The sequence below is a fragment of the Rhinichthys klamathensis genome, unplaced genomic scaffold (genome assembly GCF_029890125.1).
Source record: "Rhinichthys klamathensis goyatoka isolate OS25496 unplaced genomic scaffold, OSU_Roscu_1.1 h1tg000254l_1, whole genome shotgun sequence".
In the NCBI taxonomy this organism is placed as follows: Eukaryota; Metazoa; Chordata; class Actinopteri; order Cypriniformes; family Leuciscidae; genus Rhinichthys; species Rhinichthys klamathensis.
In genome coordinates, this window is record NW_026606776.1 from 1,007,205 (window position 1) to 1,026,495 (window position 19,291).

General features: G+C 43.1%; 1 protein-coding gene across 9 annotated transcripts in view; it reads right to left on the reverse strand.

Annotated features, from left to right (window-relative positions):
* The window catches only part of bin1b (bridging integrator 1b), a 33,712-nt gene that overhangs the window by 1,831 nt on the left and 12,590 nt on the right, over positions 1-19,291 (reverse strand). The window contains exons 5-15 of one of the 9 annotated variants that reach the window (XM_056267131.1): positions 18,857-18,892; positions 18,569-18,664; positions 17,690-17,797; positions 17,415-17,507; positions 9,498-9,583; positions 4,162-4,237; positions 4,016-4,071; positions 3,852-3,884; positions 3,472-3,535; positions 2,248-2,376; positions 517-540 (exon numbers count right to left, since the gene is read on the reverse strand). In XM_056267131.1, coding sequence (XP_056123106.1) covers positions 517-540; positions 2,248-2,376; positions 3,472-3,535; positions 3,852-3,884; positions 4,016-4,071; positions 4,162-4,237; positions 9,498-9,583; positions 17,415-17,507; positions 17,690-17,797; positions 18,569-18,664; positions 18,857-18,892 — 801 coding nt within the window. Of the gene's footprint in view, positions 1-516; positions 541-2,247; positions 2,377-3,471; positions 3,539-3,851; positions 3,885-4,015; positions 4,072-4,161; positions 4,238-9,497; positions 9,584-17,414; positions 17,508-17,689; positions 17,798-18,568; positions 18,665-18,856; positions 18,893-19,291 lie in introns of all 9 variants that reach the window. The other 8 variants (XM_056267124.1, XM_056267123.1, XM_056267127.1 and 5 more) reach the window with 8 other exon arrangements.

Consider the following 19,291-nt stretch of genomic DNA (forward strand, 5'->3'; position numbering starts at 1 on the left):
GTCTGTCTATCTAACTGTCTAGCTGTCTGTCTATCTGTTTGTCTATCTAACTGTCTATCTGTCTGTCTGTCTGTCTGTCTGTCTGTCTATCTATCTATCTATCTATCTATCTATCTATCTATCTATCTATCTATCTATCTATTTTGTTTTGTCAACAATAACCCCTGATATACATTATTTACAATGATTTACATTTACAGTATAAACCTTGTAAGTCCAAATACATGGTATAAATGTATAAGATATATAAACAAGATAGATAAACAAGATATATACATGGTATAAAGAGAGGAAAGTCCAAATACATGGTAGAAACATGAGTGGCAATCTCTTATAAAATAACAAGGTTTAATTTTTGATAAATGTCTGTGTGGTTTTGTTTGTAATTTGTCGATCCAAAGATCGTAGAAGACTTTCATCCAAAAGCACCAATAAATGGTTCTTTCATGCTCAATCACGCCACAAGAATCACAAAGAGTATGTCGAGAGAGAACTGATCCATTACAAGTGTCTTACCTCCCATAAACTCCACGAAGCCCCCTTCCATGAGGAAGCACAGAATGAAAGAGTGAGATAAATGAGGCCCATAATAAGAGTGCAAGGTACGTTCATTACCTTGTCAACAGTAAGAAGAGAGCTCTCATCAACCCCACTTATGCTTATAATAAACAGTGTTCAGAGCTAATGCAGTCAATATGAGAGGAAAGCATTTGTCAAAGGTGAAGTGATCTAATAGTGAACCCTGGAAAACCATGTACAAGAGTAAGAAGAAAAGAAATATACAGTAATCCTCGCAATGACTGGGCCCAGACAGAATCTATAGACTATAGAAGTTTTTTTAAGGTAAGATTTTTTATTTTTTGAAAAAAGTATTTTATGCTCACAAGGCTGCATTTATTTGATCAAAAATACAATGAAAGCAGTAATATTGTGAAGTATTTTTACTATTAAAAATAACTGTTTTCTTGTTTTTTCCCCTGGGTCTTGTTATGGAAACTAGCAGTAAAGCGAGTTAACATGCATTACATGCATGGAGTAAATACGTCACATGCTGAACCAAAGTGGCATTTCAGTTCCCTGACACTCAAATGGACTAAAGAGACTATATCAAAGATCAAAGATTAAAAAATACACACTCATATACATTAAAATTGGATTTAGACATAAGCACTTCCTCTTTGAAGTGCTTTCAACTTCGTCAAGTGGGCGAGATAAGTTTATTTGGACAGACCTACTCAATAAGTACACTTCAGGCAGATTCATAGACCACAATGCAACAGTACTGTGACGTCCCAGCAGATCGTGCTTAATTTACCCCCACCCCACGCAACTGTAGTGTATGATATTGGAGTTATTTTGACATTAAACAGCATTATACTTATAGCTACCTTAAGCTGACTGTTTCTTAAACATCATTTTTGTTTGTGTACTTTTTTATATTTTCTCCAACAGCCCAAACATACATCCGGGCTTACAGAATGCTGTGTAAAACAAATTCATAAGGAAATAAACTGTAAATAATAAATCAGCTCCCTCCATTGCTGATGGACACTTTATCCCACGAGGCCACAGGAGAGTATTTATGAGTGACAGTGATGCGACACAACTTGCGCTGATAGGTCAAATGATAATGACAGCATGGCGAATGTAGTATATCCGGATTACATTCATATTACACACACATTCATACTATATAGAACATACTTTTTTTAGCGGTCAAAAAGTACTTATTCAAAATAAGTACCTACTCAAGAGAGTATGCGATTTCGAACACTGCCTGAAACGCAGCGATAGATGGCATGGTTTTCCTGGCCCCTAAACCCTGACCTTTACCCTTCGCCATCCTGACCTCTCCTGTCATTTGACACCCACCTGGTGTACTAGAGCAGCGTTGAGTGCTTTCAAAGCATCCAGATCTAAATCCAGCAGCCTACATATAACTGGACAATTACACTGTTGTGTACAGTACAAAACACCACCTTTACTAGGACAGTTACAATATTTAGTGGAATCATTGGTTTGCAGAAAGAAATTATGGTAAAGTTCTCAAACTCGAGAGCTAGTGAAACTTAAGTAGAATGAGCAGAAAGAGAGATAATAACATGGTGGAAACAGTCACTTTTAGGGTAGAAATGGATGACTGTGCTCATTAAGAATGGAGATATATTATAAATTAAAACATGTGAAAAGGAAGAGATTGGAGTGAGTGCTTAGATGAGCAGGGAAGGGAGTCATTTGACCTCTGACCTGTGGCTGGGTCGAAATGTTAATGTCAGGCACCACTGCATCCTCAAACAGGTTAATGATGTTTTCCTCTTTCACCTCCTGAGGCGAAGCAGGCCTTGGGGGCTGTGAGACCGGCGGTCCCTCTCTGGACTGCCACACCGAAACACACATGCAAATAATGAGGAAAACACACTCTGTGGTTAAGTTAAAACACCAAATCAGCACTGTTCATGATTAGACTTTTTCTGTGTAACATGCTTTTAGTTTGCTTACACACACACACACACACACACACAGTCATGTTTACCTAATCATCTACATGAAGACATACCACAGACTTCTATTGTAAGGCAGTGCCTATAGTTAACTAAATCTTTAATTGCTATAAATAGTTTATTGCTAACAGGTTTTAGCATGATTTAACACATTGTTAGCATTTTTAACATGTTGCTAGCATGATTTAGCTGTCAATAATGATATACACCCCGTTTTTATAGCATCAAATAACTAAACCCAAACTAATTGGAAAAACTAACACTTGAACATAGGTCTGCTCAATCAGAACTACATAAGATAACAGAAACCATCTTTGGAAAAAAATTATTGAAGTGTAATTGGATAGGGCGGGTTTATGACCTATACTGCAGCCATCCACCAGGAGGCGATCGAAATGCTTTGGCTTCACTTTTCAGGATGTGTGTAGCACACTTGGTTTTAACTTCTTATACTGTCTATGGTTTTAACATGTTGCTAGCATGTTTCTAACATGAATAACCACATTTCTGGCATGTTTTAACATGTAGCTAGCCTGATTTAACACGTTGTTAGCATGTTTCTAACATGAATAACCACATTTCTGGCATGTTTTAACATGTAGCTAGCCTGATTTAACACGTTGTTAGCATGTTTCTACCATGAATTAGCACATTGCTAGCAAGTTTTAACATGTTGTTAGCATGAATTAGCATGTTGCAAGCATAAATTAGCACGTTGCTGACCCTTGTTTGGTGGCTCTAGCTTGAAAGCCCTAGGAGGAGTTAGAAATGTTTGCCTCAGAAGAAGAATAAGTTTAAATAGCATTTCAGTGTGTTGGCTTTCTTTTGCTGACATAAATAAAGGGTCTGGATTTATTTTTCTGCATCTTTAGTTGTATACATAGCCAACGGTAAGACACACTCCGTAGCATAGGCAATGTGACATAATAGACAGAAAATAAAAACATCAGCATTCTCACATACACAGTACCTTTTGTGGTGATTTAGGGGCGTCTGACCCAGAATCTGAGGGACTGTGGTTGGCTGCTTCTTCGCTGCTTGAGAAACACACATTGGTAAATAAATACTACATAGGGCCTGCCGATCGTGTAATGACTGATACATCACTAGAGGGCAGCACAGATCAGTGTTAATACAGCAGACAGATTGGTTTAAATCACTACCATGCACAATTACTGCATTTCAAAGACATTCCAGTCATGCAGTTATTTTTCGTGTCAGCATCTACACATGGTCCCATGCACACTCAAAACATTTGCAGTAAGTTTCCAGAGCAACCAAGTGTTAGTATGCCTTTAATGCAATAAATTTTGGCATATACAAACACACACAAAACATGAGAGCTATTACCTCTTCCCAATGCTTGCTGTCTTGACACCTTTTCTGTGGGTTGATTGGGGGAAGGGTTGGTTTAATTTACAGGGAAAACAAGGACTCACACATCTGTGTGCTAAACTACAGGAAACCAGAAGTGTCTATACAGACAGGAAATATCGCAAGATATAAGCACTCACTTGGCTAGACGCTGCTCATCCAGTTTGGTCATAACATCACTTAGATTCTGGTTCAGCTGTGTGCGAGAGAATGCGACATACCCTGGTAACTAACAACAATAATCTAATTTATCTCTTTGTTAATAAGTCTCTTATTATTGGCTCACTTTGCCCATCTCCCTGTGAAATTTTTCCTCCAGGCCGGCTACACTCTGGAATGTGTTAACATAGATGCCAACACGACTGCAGAGAGAGAGAGATAGAGACAAAGAGACAGAGAGGAGTCAACATTAGTTCATTTAAAAGAAAAAACTTCACCAAACACAAAAAAACAACACCAAATAATTATATTCTGCCATCATATTACTTGCCATCATGTTATTCCAATCATGCTACATTTTTTTTCTATGGAACACAAAAGAAGGATAATTGCAGTTTTTTATGACCTCTCAAGCTCAAAAAAGACAAATAACAACATAAATGTATCATACAAAATAGGACTTGCGTGCTTTAAAATTTATCCAAAGTAACAGTTTAGACATTTACAATGTTACAAAAGATTTCTACTTCAAATAAATGCTGTTCTTTTGAACTTTCCTTTTTATCAAAGAATACTGAAACAATAATAGTATCACTGTTTCCACAAAAATATGAAGCAGACCAACTGTTCTCAACATTGATAATAATAAAAAATGTTGTTTCATAACTGAGCATAGTGACACTATCATGTGACACTGAAGACTAGAGTAATGATGCTGAAAATCCAGCTTTGTCATCACAGGAATAAATTACATTTTTAAATATATTCAAATAGAAAACAGTTACTTTAATTGGTAATAATATTTCATGATATTACTGTTTTTACTGTATGTTTTAAAAGCAGCCTTGGTGAGCACAAGAGACTCCATGGGCCTCGTTTACACTGCAGGTCTTGATGCCCAATTCTGATTTGTTGCCTATATCCGATTTTTTTTACCGTCCGTTTACACGTTCTTTAAATTGTGACCCATATCCGAGTCATGTGTTTACACTTGACTGAAACATCGCGCATGTTTAAAGGGGTCTTCTTGCTCAGATGGACGAAGCGCAGCGAGATCTCAGGACAGGTGGGAACATACAACACGATCTCATAAAAGTGAGTAGCCCATCTATAGCACAAATTTGATTTCTCATGCCATTTATAGCCTACGCCAAAAATAGTTTTTGCTTGCATATGATACGCACTGTAAACGTAAGTATTAAACGCCATAAAGCTATATTTTTGGCGTAAATGCCACGTGAAAAAAAAATCGTGCAATAAACGCACTTTCATGAGATCGTGGCGGGCTTTAACGAGGCGCAGTGGGTCCGAAATTTTAGGATGAGCAAGCCAACCTTTGATATGTTGTGTCAACGTGTGTCCACATTCCTCTCCTACGACGACACAATGTTTCGTCGGGCCATCCGTCCATCCGCAGATGCGCGTCTGGGTTTCTCTCGTCATTAACCCTCATGTGGTGTTCAAAACCCTATAACACCTGTAGTGTTCCCGGTCAAAAATGACCGGGCCATAAAAAAAACCTTATAAATCACTCATTATACCATATTTTCACCCAATCTTGGATTCAATCTTTTTGTCAACATGTTCTCTTTCAATTAGGACTGGTTTTATGTTTTGATTTGCATCTGAATAATCATAGGCCTCATTTATTTGAGAGTAGGCATTTAATTTTTTGAGTAATTTTTTTAAAAAAAATTGAATAATTTTGGAAATATTAAATAAAATCTGAAGAAAATTGGTACTGTTGATCACACTAGTCAACTTAACATTTTCACCAGGAATTTTGTTTTGATACTTTTGTTTTGTAAAAAATATGGCACATAGTCACACTTGTGGTGTTCCCGGTCAAAAATGACCGGCCTATAAAAAATAGCTTATAAGTCACTCATTATACCATATTTTCACCCAATCTTGGATTCAATCTTTTTGTCAACTTGTTCTCTTTCAATTAGGACTGGTTTTATATTTCTGTTTGCATCTGATTAATCGGGGGCCTCATTTGTCTGAGAGTAGGCATCTCATTTTTTGAGTAAAAAACAAATAATTTATGAGTAAATTTGGAAATATGAAAAAAAAAAATGAAAAAAATGGCTACTGTTGATCACACTAGTCTACTCTAATGTTTCACCAGGAATTTTGTTTTGAAACTTTTGTTTTGTAAAAAATATGGCTCATAGTCACACTTGTGGTGTTCCCGGTCAAAAATGACCGGCCTATAAAAAATAGCTTATAAGTCACTCATTATACCATATTTTCACCCAATCTTGGATTCAATCTTTTTGTCAACTTGTTCTCTTTCAATTAGGACTGGTTTTATATTTCTGTTTGCATCTGATTAATCGGGGGCCTCATTTGTCTGAGAGTAGGCATCTCATTTTTTGAGTAAAAAACAAATAATTTATGAGTAAATTTGGAAATATGAAAAAAAAAAAAAAAAAAAATGGCTACTGTTGATCACACTAGTCTACTCTAATGTTTCACCAGGAATTTTGTTTTGAAACTTTTGTTTTGTAAAAAATATGGCTCATAGTCACACTTGTGGTGTTCCCGGTCAAAAATGACCGGCCTATAAAAAATAGCTTATAAGTCACTCATTATACCTTATTTTCACCCAATCTTGGATTCAATCTTTTTGTCAACTTGTTCTCTTTCAATTAGGACTGGTTTTATATTTCTGTTTGCATCTGATTAATCGTGGGCCTCATTTATCTGAGAGTAGGCATGGTCAAAAATGGTCACAATGGCCGACCATTGAAAGTGAATGGGAGAGACTGAAAATAACAGAACAATTTAGTTTTCAGGAGCATGTTCATTATTTTCATGTACACATATGAGCATGTGTGCTTGCAAACATCGAGCCCTTGGACCTGTGCATGTATCGATACATTTATACACACGCTATCCAGACACACACACGTTAAAACACAAACTTTTTTAAATATTACACACATTCTTTTCCACAGAGAGAAATTTGATCCTACCCTAACCTGCATCTAATATACATTTATCCATCTGACATTACCACACACACACACACACAGGCCGTGATCAGATTTTTGACTCAGAAACTAGTGAGGAGGAGGAAATTCAGGATGCATCTTGCAGTGAAGATGTTTCTGAAGAGGAAGGCACCACTGAATCGGCTACGGAGCTTGAAACAACTGATGAGGAGCAGTCTTCCAGTGATGAGGGCCCAGCTGAGGTTACCGTTTCATTCTGGTCAAAAGATGGAACTTTGTCCTGGCCTTCATCCCCACCTATGAGGCAAGGCAGGTTTTCTTCTGAAGGCCTTCCTCTTCAGAAACATCTTCACTGCAAGATGCATCCTGCATTTCCTCCTCCTCACTAGTTTCTGAGTAAAAAATCTGATGAATAACATCATGTGCAGAGCTGTTTTGCCATTGTGCTGCCACAAATGAATGACAAGCAAGGTGCTGTGAGGCATTTTATATATGCCTGTGCTATCACATGATGTATATTTGTAAATATTGTCTAGTTCTGTGTGAGAACCTCACAGTTCCAAAACAAAATGTCATAATATTTTGTCTGGAAGCTGTGATGAAACAAGACCATGAAAGAAAGATTCTTTTGAAGCCGGGTCACTGCAGTCACGGCCAGTTTGTGTGTGTGTGTGTGCGTGTGTGTGCGTGTGTGTGTGTGTGTGTGTGTGTGGTAATGTCAGATGGATAAATGTATATTAGATGCAGGTTAGGGTAGAATCAAATTTCTCTCTGTGGAAAAGAATGTGTGTAATACTCAAAAAAGTTTGTGTGTTTTAACGTGTGTGTCTGGGTAGCGTGTGTATAAATGTATCGATACATGCACAGGTCCAAAGGCTCGATGTTTGCAAGCACACATGCTCATATGTGTACATGAAAATAATGAACATGCTCCTGAAAACTAAATTGTTCTGTTATTTTCAGTCTCTCCCATTCACTTTCAATGGTCGGCCATTGTGACCATTTTTGACCATGCCTACTCTCAGATAAATGAGGCCCACGATTAATCAGATGCAAACAGAAATATAAAACCAGTCCTAATTGAAAGAGAACAAGTTGACAAAAAGATTGAATCCAAGATTGGGTGAAAATATGGTATTATAAGTGATTTATAAGCTATTTTTTATAGGCCGGTCATTTTTGACCGGGAACATCTCAAGTGTGACTATGTGCCATATTTTTTACAAAACAAAAGTTTCAAAACAAAATTCCCGGTGAAACATTAGAGTAGACTAGTGTGATTAACAGTAGCCATTTTTTTTCATATTTTTTTTCATATTTCCAAATTTACTCATAAATTATTTGTTTTTTACTAAAAAAATTAGATGCTCACTCTCAGATAAATGAGGCCCACGATTAATCAGATGCAAACAGAAATATAAAACCAGTCCTAATTGAAAGAGAACAAGTTGACAAAAAGATTGAATCCAAGATTGGGTGAAAATATGGTATAATGAGTGATTTATAAGCTATTTTTTATAGGCCGGTCATTTTTGACCGGGAACACCACAAGTGTGACTATGTGCCATATTTTTTACAAAACAAAAGTTTCAAAACAAAATTCCTGGTGAAACATTAGAGTAGACTAGTGTGATCAACAGTAGCCATTTTTTTCATTTTTTTTTTTCATATTTCCAAATTTACTCATAAATTATTTGTTGTTTACTCAAAAAATGAGATGCCTACTTTCAGATAAATGAGGCCCCCGATTAATCAGATGCAAACAGAAATATAAAACCAGTCCTAATTGAAAGAGAACAAGTTCACAAAAAGATTGAATCCAAGATTGGGTGAAAATATGGTATAATGAGTGACTTATAAGCTATTTTCTATAGGCCGGTCATTTTTGACCGGGAACACCACAAGTGTAACAATGTAACAAAACTCCCACAAAAAAATAAGAAAATTTTCAAAAAAACCCTGAGATTTAGTTAAACCGTTTGGGAACAAAGTCACTAAGTTTCAGTCCAAAGCGATAACATTAACTAGTATTTTCGGGAAAAAGAAAATCTTCTCCGGGTCAAATTGACCCGAACACCACATGAGGGTTAAACCGCGGAGACGCAGCCTAATGCCTCGGAAAATCCGATCTGCCTGTTTACATGACAGTCGCATTGGCACATATCCGATTTACATCTGATTTATTTCCACATATGAACGAGGCCTGAAACCGATCTCGAAATATCCGAATGCATGCGTTTTTTTCCTGTTTACACTGTCATAGAACACATCCGATCTGTGTCGCATACGAGTAAAAAATCGGAATTGGGTCACATTTCACTGACAGTGTAAACGAGGCCCATGTGAAGATCCTAAAAAAAACCTTTTTGTGTTTCACAGAAGAAAAAAACAACAGCACACCGGTTTGGAACGACATGGTGGTTGTTCATTTTTAGGTGAACTGTTAGGAGAAGAAATAAAAGAGATAAACTGAGAGATGGCAGGATGAATAGGTGGTTATTACCTGTTCCACAGGGTGGGAAGTTCCTCCTGGAGATCATAATTAATCTCCTCAAATACCTTCTGAGCTCTCCCCAACTCTTCCTCAGCCTAAACACACACACACACACACACACATTAGGCTAAAGACACTATAATTTATGAAAATGTGTATACAAAGAATTATGCATTCATCACTGCATGAATGGACTGTGGACAAATAGATCCTGTGATCTGATCCCTTTAACTGAAATCTGCAGAAAGCATTTAAAACAAACATTTACTCACCATCATATAATTACGAACTGAATTCATTTCTTTTGTTTAACACAAAAAGAAAAACTTTGAACAATGTTTTGTAGCATTTTTTCATACAATGAAAACGAATCGGTTACCTAACGTAACCTCGGTTCTCTCTAGAAGAGGGAACGAGTATTGCGTAAGCTAGCTTACGCTGCGGGAAAGATTCATCTTTGCTGAGATATTGAAGCCAAAAAATTATTTCATAATTTTGTATCCATACACAACGCAGTTCCTCTGCGGCAGACCTAGAGCGGGCTAGCTAGCAGCTCATTGGTTCGCTCAGAGAGAACTGCTTAAGCCTATGGGAGAGCGGGGCTGAACCCGCTTCCAATGAGAGGCGCCCGCGCGCTCATTGCGTCATGACCCGCCAGAATGGGCGTGGCCATGGTGTATATAAGGAGCTCTCCCAGGCTTATATGTTGATTTATTTCAGCGTGAAGCGAAACGCTAGTAGCGCAAGCACGGCCGGGAACGCAATACTCGTTCCCTCTTCTAGAGAGAACCGAGGTTACGTTAGGTAACCGATTCGTTCTCTTACGAGAGGTTCTCTCGTATTGCGTAAGCTAGCTTACGCTGCGGGAACACCTGGCCAACGCCGTGCGCGCTACGAATCCACTCATGAAAAACCCAGGGATATACCGGGGGAATTTTTTTAACGTGGAGTGAATGTACAAAGAGGCCGCAGAGCGGGCTCATGAAGTGTACACATAAGCATGTATGGGGCCAGCAGAGCGGGCACATGAAGTGTATAAGCATTACAGGAGAGCACAAGGGGCGAACCGGTTGTGAGGGACCTCCAGAAATGCAGCTTCTTAGAGAGCTGTTCGTCAGACAGCTAGTAATTTTGCCTGCAAGGCGGGAACTTCCAAGTTATAAAACCTGACAAAAGTGGACGGGGAGGCCCATCCCGCGGCCACACAAATGTCATGAACGGAAATTCCACAGGACCATGCCCACGATGAGGCCATGCCTCTAGTGGAGTGCGCCCTGATGCCCAGAGGGCAGGGCAGGCATTTAGATGCGTAAGCAGAGGCGATAGCGTCCACTATCCATCTAGACAGTGTCTGTTTTGAGGCGGCCAGACCCTTGGTGCGCCCCCCAAACGACACGAAAAGCTGCTCAGCGCGTCTGAACGCGGCAGCGCGCGTAGTGTACAATCTCAGAGCCCGCACCGGACAAAGGAGATTGGCATCGCGCTCACTATCGGATGAAGGCAGAGCCGATAGGGAGATAATCTGAGCCCTGAACGGGGTACCAATCGCCTTCGGGACATAGCCATGCCTAGGTTTGAGAATGACAATCGAATCATTCGGTCCAAACTCAAGACACGCGGCGCTGGATGAGAGCGCGTGAAGATCCCCAACGCGTTTAACTGAGGACAGAGCCGTCAGGAAAACGGTTTTGAGCGAGAGGTATTTCAGATCCACAGACTCGAGCGGTTCGAACGGGGGTGCTTTCATAGCTTCAAGGACTATAGAAAGATCCCAAACCGGAACCGACGGGGGCCGCGGAGGGTTCATCCTCTTAGCTCCCCTGAGGAAGCGGATGACTAACTCGTCTTTGCCCAATGACTGAGCGCGTCGGGGTTCCGCGAACGCCGCGACGGCTGCCACATAAACCTTGAGAGTGGAGGGGGACCTGCCCTTGTCCAGCATCTCTTGAAGGAAAACAAGCAAAGACGGCACCTCGCACGACCGTGGGTCCAGCTGTTTGTCGGTGCACCATTTTGAGAACACAGACCATTTAGACGCGTAGAGCCTTCTCGTGGAAGGTGCTCTAGCCTGTATGATAGTGTTTCTTACTCCCTCTGGCAAATCAACGAATAGTCGTTGATCACCCATGCATGTAGCGCCCAGCGCTGTGGATGGGGGTGCCAGATCGTGCCGCGAGCTTGAGAGAGGAGATCTGCTCTGACTGGGATGGGCCACGGGGCTGTCTGTGACAGCTGCGTGAGCTCCGGAACCCAATTCTGACTCTCCCAACGCGGGGCTATGAGGAGCACCGAGTGGCGTGTGTCCCTGATCCTCTGAATTACCTGTGGTAACAGAGCGATCGGAGGGAATGCATAGAGCGGGCGGCGAGGCCATTCCTGGGCTAGCGCGTCCTCGCTCTTCGAGAAATATATTGGGCAGTGAGCGTTCTCTTCTGACGCGAAGAGGTCTACTTCTGCTCTGCCGAATAGTCGCCACAGTAACTGGACCGTCTGTGAGTTCAGGGACCATTCTCCTGTGGAGATGAGGTTCCTGGACAGTATGTCTGGACAGTATGTCTGGACCGTCGTTCAGATGGCCCGGCACGTGCGTCGCTCTGAGCGAGAGCAGGCGGCTCTGAGACCAAACTAGAATGCGGTGCGTCAGTAGACAGAGATTTCTGGATCTGACACCGCCCTGACGGTTGAGATAGGAGACCACGGCCATATTGTCCGAACGGATCAGGACGTGGTGTCCCTGGATGCGCGGGAGAAAGTGCGAGAGCGCGTTCTCGACCGCCAGCATTTCCAGACAGTTTATGTGTAATGGGCTTTCCTGAATCGACCAGTGGCCGAAGGCCGGTGAGCCCTCGCAGACTGCACCCCAACCCGTGTTGGATGCATCTGTCGAGATGACTTTTCGGCAGGAAAAGGTCCCCATCGTGACGCCTAGACGAAACCATTCTGCTACTGTCCATGGCTGCAGCGCCGTGAGACACGTTTGCGTAACCCTGATCAGCTGGCGGCCCGTGTTCCACGCGCGGTGGGGTACACGGCTGTTCAACCAGAACTGAAGCGGGCGCATGTGCAGAAGGCCCAGCTGAAGTACAGCGGAGGCTGAGGCCATGTAACCCAGCATCCTCTGAAAAGTTTTCAGAGGCCTGCGGGTGCCCATCTGGAACGAGGCGGCTAGACGCTGAACACTGCGCGCGCGCTGTGTAGACAGGCGAGCCGTCATCGTGACCGAGTCCAAATCTATTCCTAGGAAGGAAATCGATTGACTGGGATGAAGGGAGCTCTTTGTCCAGTTGACAGAGAGGCCCAGCGTTTCCAAATGGTCGAGGAGAACTGCGCGGTGCGACAGAAGCTCCGTCTGTGATTGGGCCAAAATCAGCCAGTCGTCCAGATAATTCAGAATGCGCAGCCCCTGGCTTCGCAGGGGGGCGAGCGCCGTATCCATGCACTTCGTGAATGTACGGGGCGCCAGAGATAAGCCGAACGGGAGAACGGCGTATTGATAAACAAGACCCTCGAAGGCGAAACGTAAGAATGGCCTGTGACGGGGATTTATCTGGATCTGAAAATAGGCGTCTTTCAGGTCTAGAGATATGAACCAGTCCCCCTGGCGCACCTGCGCGAGGAGTTTCCTGGTAGTGAGCATCTTGAACGGTCTCTTCATGAGCGCTTTGTTCAAAGACCTGAGATCTAAGATCGGTCTGAGGCCGCCGTCTTTCTTGGGAACCAGAAAATAACGGCCGTAAAACCCCGACTCGGTCATAGATGGCGGGACTCTCTCTATCGCGCCCTTTTGCAACAGCGTCGCAATTTCTGAGCGGAGCGTGCCGGCGGCCAGCGGGCTGACAGAAGATTCGAGCTGCGCGCGCGCACGAGGCGGGCGGCGGCGAAACTGTAGCAGGTAGCCGTTCTTTATAATGCTTAACACCCACGGGGAAATGCCTGGAATGGCTTCCCACGCTTTGGAGCATGCGGCTAGTGGCCGAATGGCTGTATTGCCCTGATTGCTGCACATAGCGGGCTGGACACAGTGTGTGGGCGCGCTTTGAATGTGTGTGGCAACGGGATTTGCACTCAGAGAGGAGTCTATGGGCCGTGACACAGAGCGAGCAGAGAGGGGACACGTGCACGAGCTCGTGGGCGTGTTTATGTTCTCTGATATTAGAGCGGGCTGTGCCCGTTTCATGTGATGGGGCTCTGATAGAGACACGGGATATGTTATGCTTGTGTGTATGGGTGAACACATGATTGTGGGCACATTTTCTACACAACTGGCAAAATTTCTCTTTTTGAGATTTCTCTGGGTAGCCGTAAAAACGGCTTTTTGTCGCTCGCAAGCGGGCTGGGACACCGGCTTGTTTGTGGCGGTCAACACTACAGCAGTCGGCGAAATAACGGGGACTGGCAGAGGGCGAAGCTTTGACGGCGGTCCGGCCGCAGCGGGAGAGCACCGTCGTTTTCTTGACATTGTTAGGCAGACTTCTGATGATCAGGCTTCAGCGTGATCTTAGGTCGCGGGCCACGGGGGGGCGGCGGTCTGCGGCGGCTGTCAGAGCGAGAGCGAGGGCGAGGGCGGCCGCTCTGACTGCGCTGAGCTGTTTGAGTCTGCGGAGGGGGGCGCTGTGATGGGGCTCTGGCGGAGGGCTCGTGAGAGCGGCCCGCTGAAGAGCTAGCGCGGCGGGGTAGAAACAAGTTCATCGCCTGAGTAGCTTTCTGTACTTCAGAAAAGCGATCGACGATTCCCGTGACGGCAGATCCAAACAGGCCCGTCGGGGAGAGGGGCGCGTTGAGAAACGCGGCGCGCTCAGAATCTCCCATGTCGGCGAGCGTGAGCCATAAGTGTCTCTCAGCAACACAAAGGCTGGCCATGCATTTCCCCAGAGCTTGTGCGGCGGCTTTAGTGGCGCGAAGGGCGAGATCCGTAGCACTTCTCAAATCCGTGACGGCGGGGGGGGTTTTTCTACCGCCTTCGGCCCATTCACGGAGAATATCGCTCTGTAACACTTGGAGGACAGACATAGAGTGAAGCGCAGCGGCGGCCTGACCGGCGGCGGCGTAAGCGCGAGCATGAAAGCTCGAGGTCGCTCTGCAAGCTTTCGAAGGAAGCGTGGGTGAAGAACGCCATCTAGCGGAGGGCGGGCAGAGGTGCGTGGCGACCAAGTCCTCGACGGGCGGCATGGCTGCATAGCCTTTCTCGGCGGCTCCGTCCACCGAGCGCAGCGAGGCGGATATATCGGAGCGATTTCTAGCCGAGAGCGGTGCATTCCAGGATTTTGTCAGCTCTGCGTGAAGTTCAGGCAGGAATGGAGCGGCCCGGGTGCACGCGGGGGTCGAGCGCCGATGAAAAAAGCTACCGTCCATTCGGTTCGGGGCCTGCTCGGGTGGAGGAGACCACTCGAGACCGAGGCGTTCGACGGCCTGTGAGAGGAGGCGCATCAGCTCCTCTTCTATCCCGGCGCGGGTCCCCGTCGACTCTCTCGCGGATCCGAGAGATGACCAGTCTTCACTGTCAGAAGCGAGCAGTGAACAGGAGTCCTTCTCCTCCGCGGCGTCATCGGAAACAACAGAGCGGCCACTCGGCGGCAACTGAATGTCCGGCAGGGGCGGGGAGGGAGAGCGGGAAGCGGGAGGCGGCGGCGGCGGCCCGCATGTTTCCGCTGGGGGCTCCGGCGGCCTTTGAGAGCGGCGTTTCTTTTAACGCGGCGAGAGAATAGGCGGCGCGGGAGCGGTTTTCACTGCCAGAAGTCGTGCCCGCAGGGACGATAACGGCAGGCTTTCACAGAAGTCGCATCCTCCATCAGCGAGGGCGAGTTCTGCATGCTCGAGTCCCAAGCAGAGAGCGCAGATGACATGGCGGTCTCCGTCCTCGAGACGAGCGCGGCAAGAGCCGCAGGAAAAACGAGACATCTTTAAAAAGACGCTCGGCTCTTTTAGATATAGAGAAAAGGATACAAATCGTCGGATGGCCTAGCTTGCAGGGCGGCTGAAGGTGGCGAAGACGGCCGGCTTCTTCAGGGTCCTTGAGCTCGCTAGAGGATGCCTTCTTCGACGGCGATGGCTTTTCTCAGGAACAGCAGAAGCGTGCAGCTTGCTGAAGATGAAATGAATCAACATATAAGCCTGGGAGAGCTCCTTATATACACCATGGCCACGCCCATTCTGGCGGGTCATGACGCAATGAGCGCGCGGGCGCCTCTCATTGGAAGCGGGTTCAGCCCCGCTCTCCCATAGGCTTAAGCAGTTCTCTCTGAGCGAACCAATGAGCTGCTAGCTAGCCCGCTCTAGGTCTGCCGCAGAGGAACTGCGTTGTGTATGGATACAAAATTATGAAATAATTTTTTGGCTTCAATATCTCAGCAAAGATGAATCTTTCCCGCAGCGTAAGCTAGCTTACGCAATACGAGAGAACCTCTCGTAAGAGAACATATAGTTACCAGGGTCTATCAAGCTCCAAAAAGGAAAAAACATACACATATTTAAAAAAGTACAGCAAATTAACCTGTGCACTACAGACACAACATCAAGCACTAATTCCTGCATGTTTTGCAGAGCAACTTAAATATTTTGATTCATTTTCATTTGATTTTACTGGCACCATCTATTTCCATTGTATGGAAAGAGCAGCTTGGACAGTCTGCTAAATACGTCCTTTTGTATTCCATGGAGGAAAAGATAAAGTGAGGGAATTAGGACAGGAGTTTCATTTTTTAGAGCGAACTACACTACCGATCAAAAGTTTATTTTAATTTTTTTTTTTTTTTTTTTAAATAAATGTTGTTCTTTTCAACTTTCTATTCATCAAAGAATCCTGAAAAAATATTAAGCAGCACAACTGTTTTCAACATTGATAACAATAAGAAATGTTTCTTGAGCAGCAAATCAGCATATTAGAATGATTTCTGAAGGATCTTGTGACAATAAAGACTGGAGTAATGATGCTGAAAATTCAGCTTTGATTGAAATTACATCTGAAAATATATTACAATAAAAAACGATTATTCAAAATTATGTTTTTTCAAATATTACCTTTCATGCAGTGTGTAAAATAGCTGTCTGTAAATGTAAAATGTATGCAAAGTTTCAAAGATCAAACTGCACAGTGAATGGAGTTATTGTCTCCCAAAAGAATCGATTCTGAACTGCCTGAAACGAGTCTCAATTCCTGTTACATACCCATTACCTACTTAACAATGCAACAAATTTGCATGATGCCAGCCAATGCTCTTCATCGGCTGCCCGCAAACAACATCTATTTTGACCCCTTAAACACTGTAGTTATCGCTGAGGTCTGGAAGAGTTTGGTTCGTGTTTCGACATGTTGAGAAGACGCTGTTTTCCGGGCTGCGAATCCATTTAGCATACACTTGGGCATTTTCACAAAAATTGACACCATGGGCGTTTGGTTTCCGACACGCGCTGTAAGTGGTAGACCAATCACAACGGACTAGGCGTCGGACCAATCACAACGGACTGGGCTCAGCTGTTGGACCAATCAGAGCAATTAGGCTCTCGGAAAGGAGGGGTTAAGAGAGACAGAATCTTCGAATGAACCGTTTTTGGACTCTGGATGCATGTAAACCTATTGTAGGAGACCTCCAAAACAAAATTAGTAATTCGCTTTAAAATAGCATAATAGGGGCACTCTAATAATAGTTTACAAAAGTACTGTTTTTACTATACTTTTGATCAAATAAATTTAGCTTTGGAGACTTCTTTTGAAAACATAAAAAAATCATACCGACCTCAATCTTTTGAACAGTATTCTTTGAAAAAAAAAAAAAAAAGTATTTTTAAGTCATACCTAAAAATATGCAGTAAATACACAGATGCTACATAAAGATGCCATGCTGTGAGTGGGTGTGGACTGTGAGCAGGTGGGTGGAGTTAGGCAGGTTAAGGGAGGGTTTACATGCTCCTGAGTGACAGATGAGTCACCTGGTTTCTTGAGAGGTTAGTTTGAGCGAATTGGTGTGCTGTGATTATTCCCTGAGCCCAGCCGGGAGCCGCCTTCTCCACCAGAGTCAGAGGCTAGACATGCAAGCAAAGAGAGAGGGAGACACAAGCTTGTGCAAATACTCAAGCATATAAACTGACTGCAACACTCATAGTTAGTTGCAGCATTAAGTTGGTTAGTTAACAAGGTTTGTGAACAAAAAGCCAGACAGTACAGTATTAGCATACATTAACGAGCTGGAACGAGCATCTGATACCTTGGCAATTTTGGCCTCATCCTTTTTCTTGCCTTTCTGTATAGAAGCGAAATGATGTCTGGCACTGTCAAAGTCTACCAGCTTCCTGTCACGCTTAGCAATGCGAGTCTGCAGAGGGAGCCAGAGAGTCACAACAAAGACCATTTAACACAGTGGTAACTACTATAAATGAGAGAAGCATGCTAAGGGTGTGGTGATTGGTTGCCAGGCCGTTGTTATAAGGTTGCTAAAGTGTTGTGAGTGTTGCTAAGAGTTTGCTAGGGTGTCTATGTGGTGCACCTGCAAGTTTTGATTATATTTTGGTGTCTATATATGGATGGGTCCCTACTTCAGTGTAAGTCTATGATATTTTAGCCAGGCAAAAATCATAAGTCAGATCACTTAGAAAAGCAATAGTGATTCTTAACAAGCCTCAATAATTCCTGTAGCACAAACAACAATTTCACACCAAATTTTAATACACATGGTTAGGGGTTCAAATCCCTAAAGCTAAGTATAAGCAATAGTGAAAGTGGTGCTTACATGCACAACTTATTAAAGGGACAGTTCATCCAAAAATGAAAATTCTGTCATTATTTACTCACCCTCAAGTTGTTCCAAACCTGTATGAATTTTTTTCTTCTGCTGGACACAAAAGAAGATATTTTGAAGAATACGGATAACCAAACAGTTGATGGGCCCCATTGACTTCCATTGTATTTTTTTTCTATACTATGGAAGTAAATCAACTGTTTGGTTATCCATATTCTTCAAAAATATCTTTGTATTGCAGAAGAAAGAAATTCATCCAAGTTTAGAACAGCTTGAGGGTGTGAGTCAATGATGACAGAATTGATCACGGATTTTAGTGTGAACGATCTCTTTTATGCAAAAACAAACCTTTATGTCTGGAAATTGAGCCAAGTATGCATCCATGGAAATGAGGGCATTGTCAGTCAGATTTTGGTGGAAATCTTGCCACAGGAGGTCAGTGTCCTGTAAGATAAATGTGATCAGACACACACACCAAGGCACATACTCTCACACTGACAAACCACAGATGACTCGAGTCTAAATGTGTATGAACAGATCTATTCTAAATATAAAGTACACTACAGGAGCACTACTTTAGCATCACCAGCACCAGCTCTAAACTAGGACTCTAAAGATGTCATCGGTCATGTTTACCTCTAAATTATTATCCATTTCTTTCTCTATCATCTCCTTTACTCATGGAGAGATGGGTGAGTGGAAATCAGAAAAACAGAAAGAAATTGCAAAATAATAAGTCGACAGAGTTTGAAACACCAGTGCGGACACATTCTTCAATTGCATTCAGTCCTAAGAAAATGACTGTATAAACTATGTTACAGCTATGTTTCATTTAATTAATATGATATATTGATAGATAAAAAATGCACACAAATGAGATAATTGTAAAGAGTAAGTGGAGGGCATAGATCAAGGAATTTTGATTGAACTGAAAAATACACTACTGTTAAAAAGTTTGGCTTTGGTAAGATTTTTTAAAGAAATCTCTTATGCTCACCAAATCTTTTGTAACATTATTAAAAAGTGTTAATTTCTGAATAAAAGTATTAATTTCTTACCAAAAATTTACTG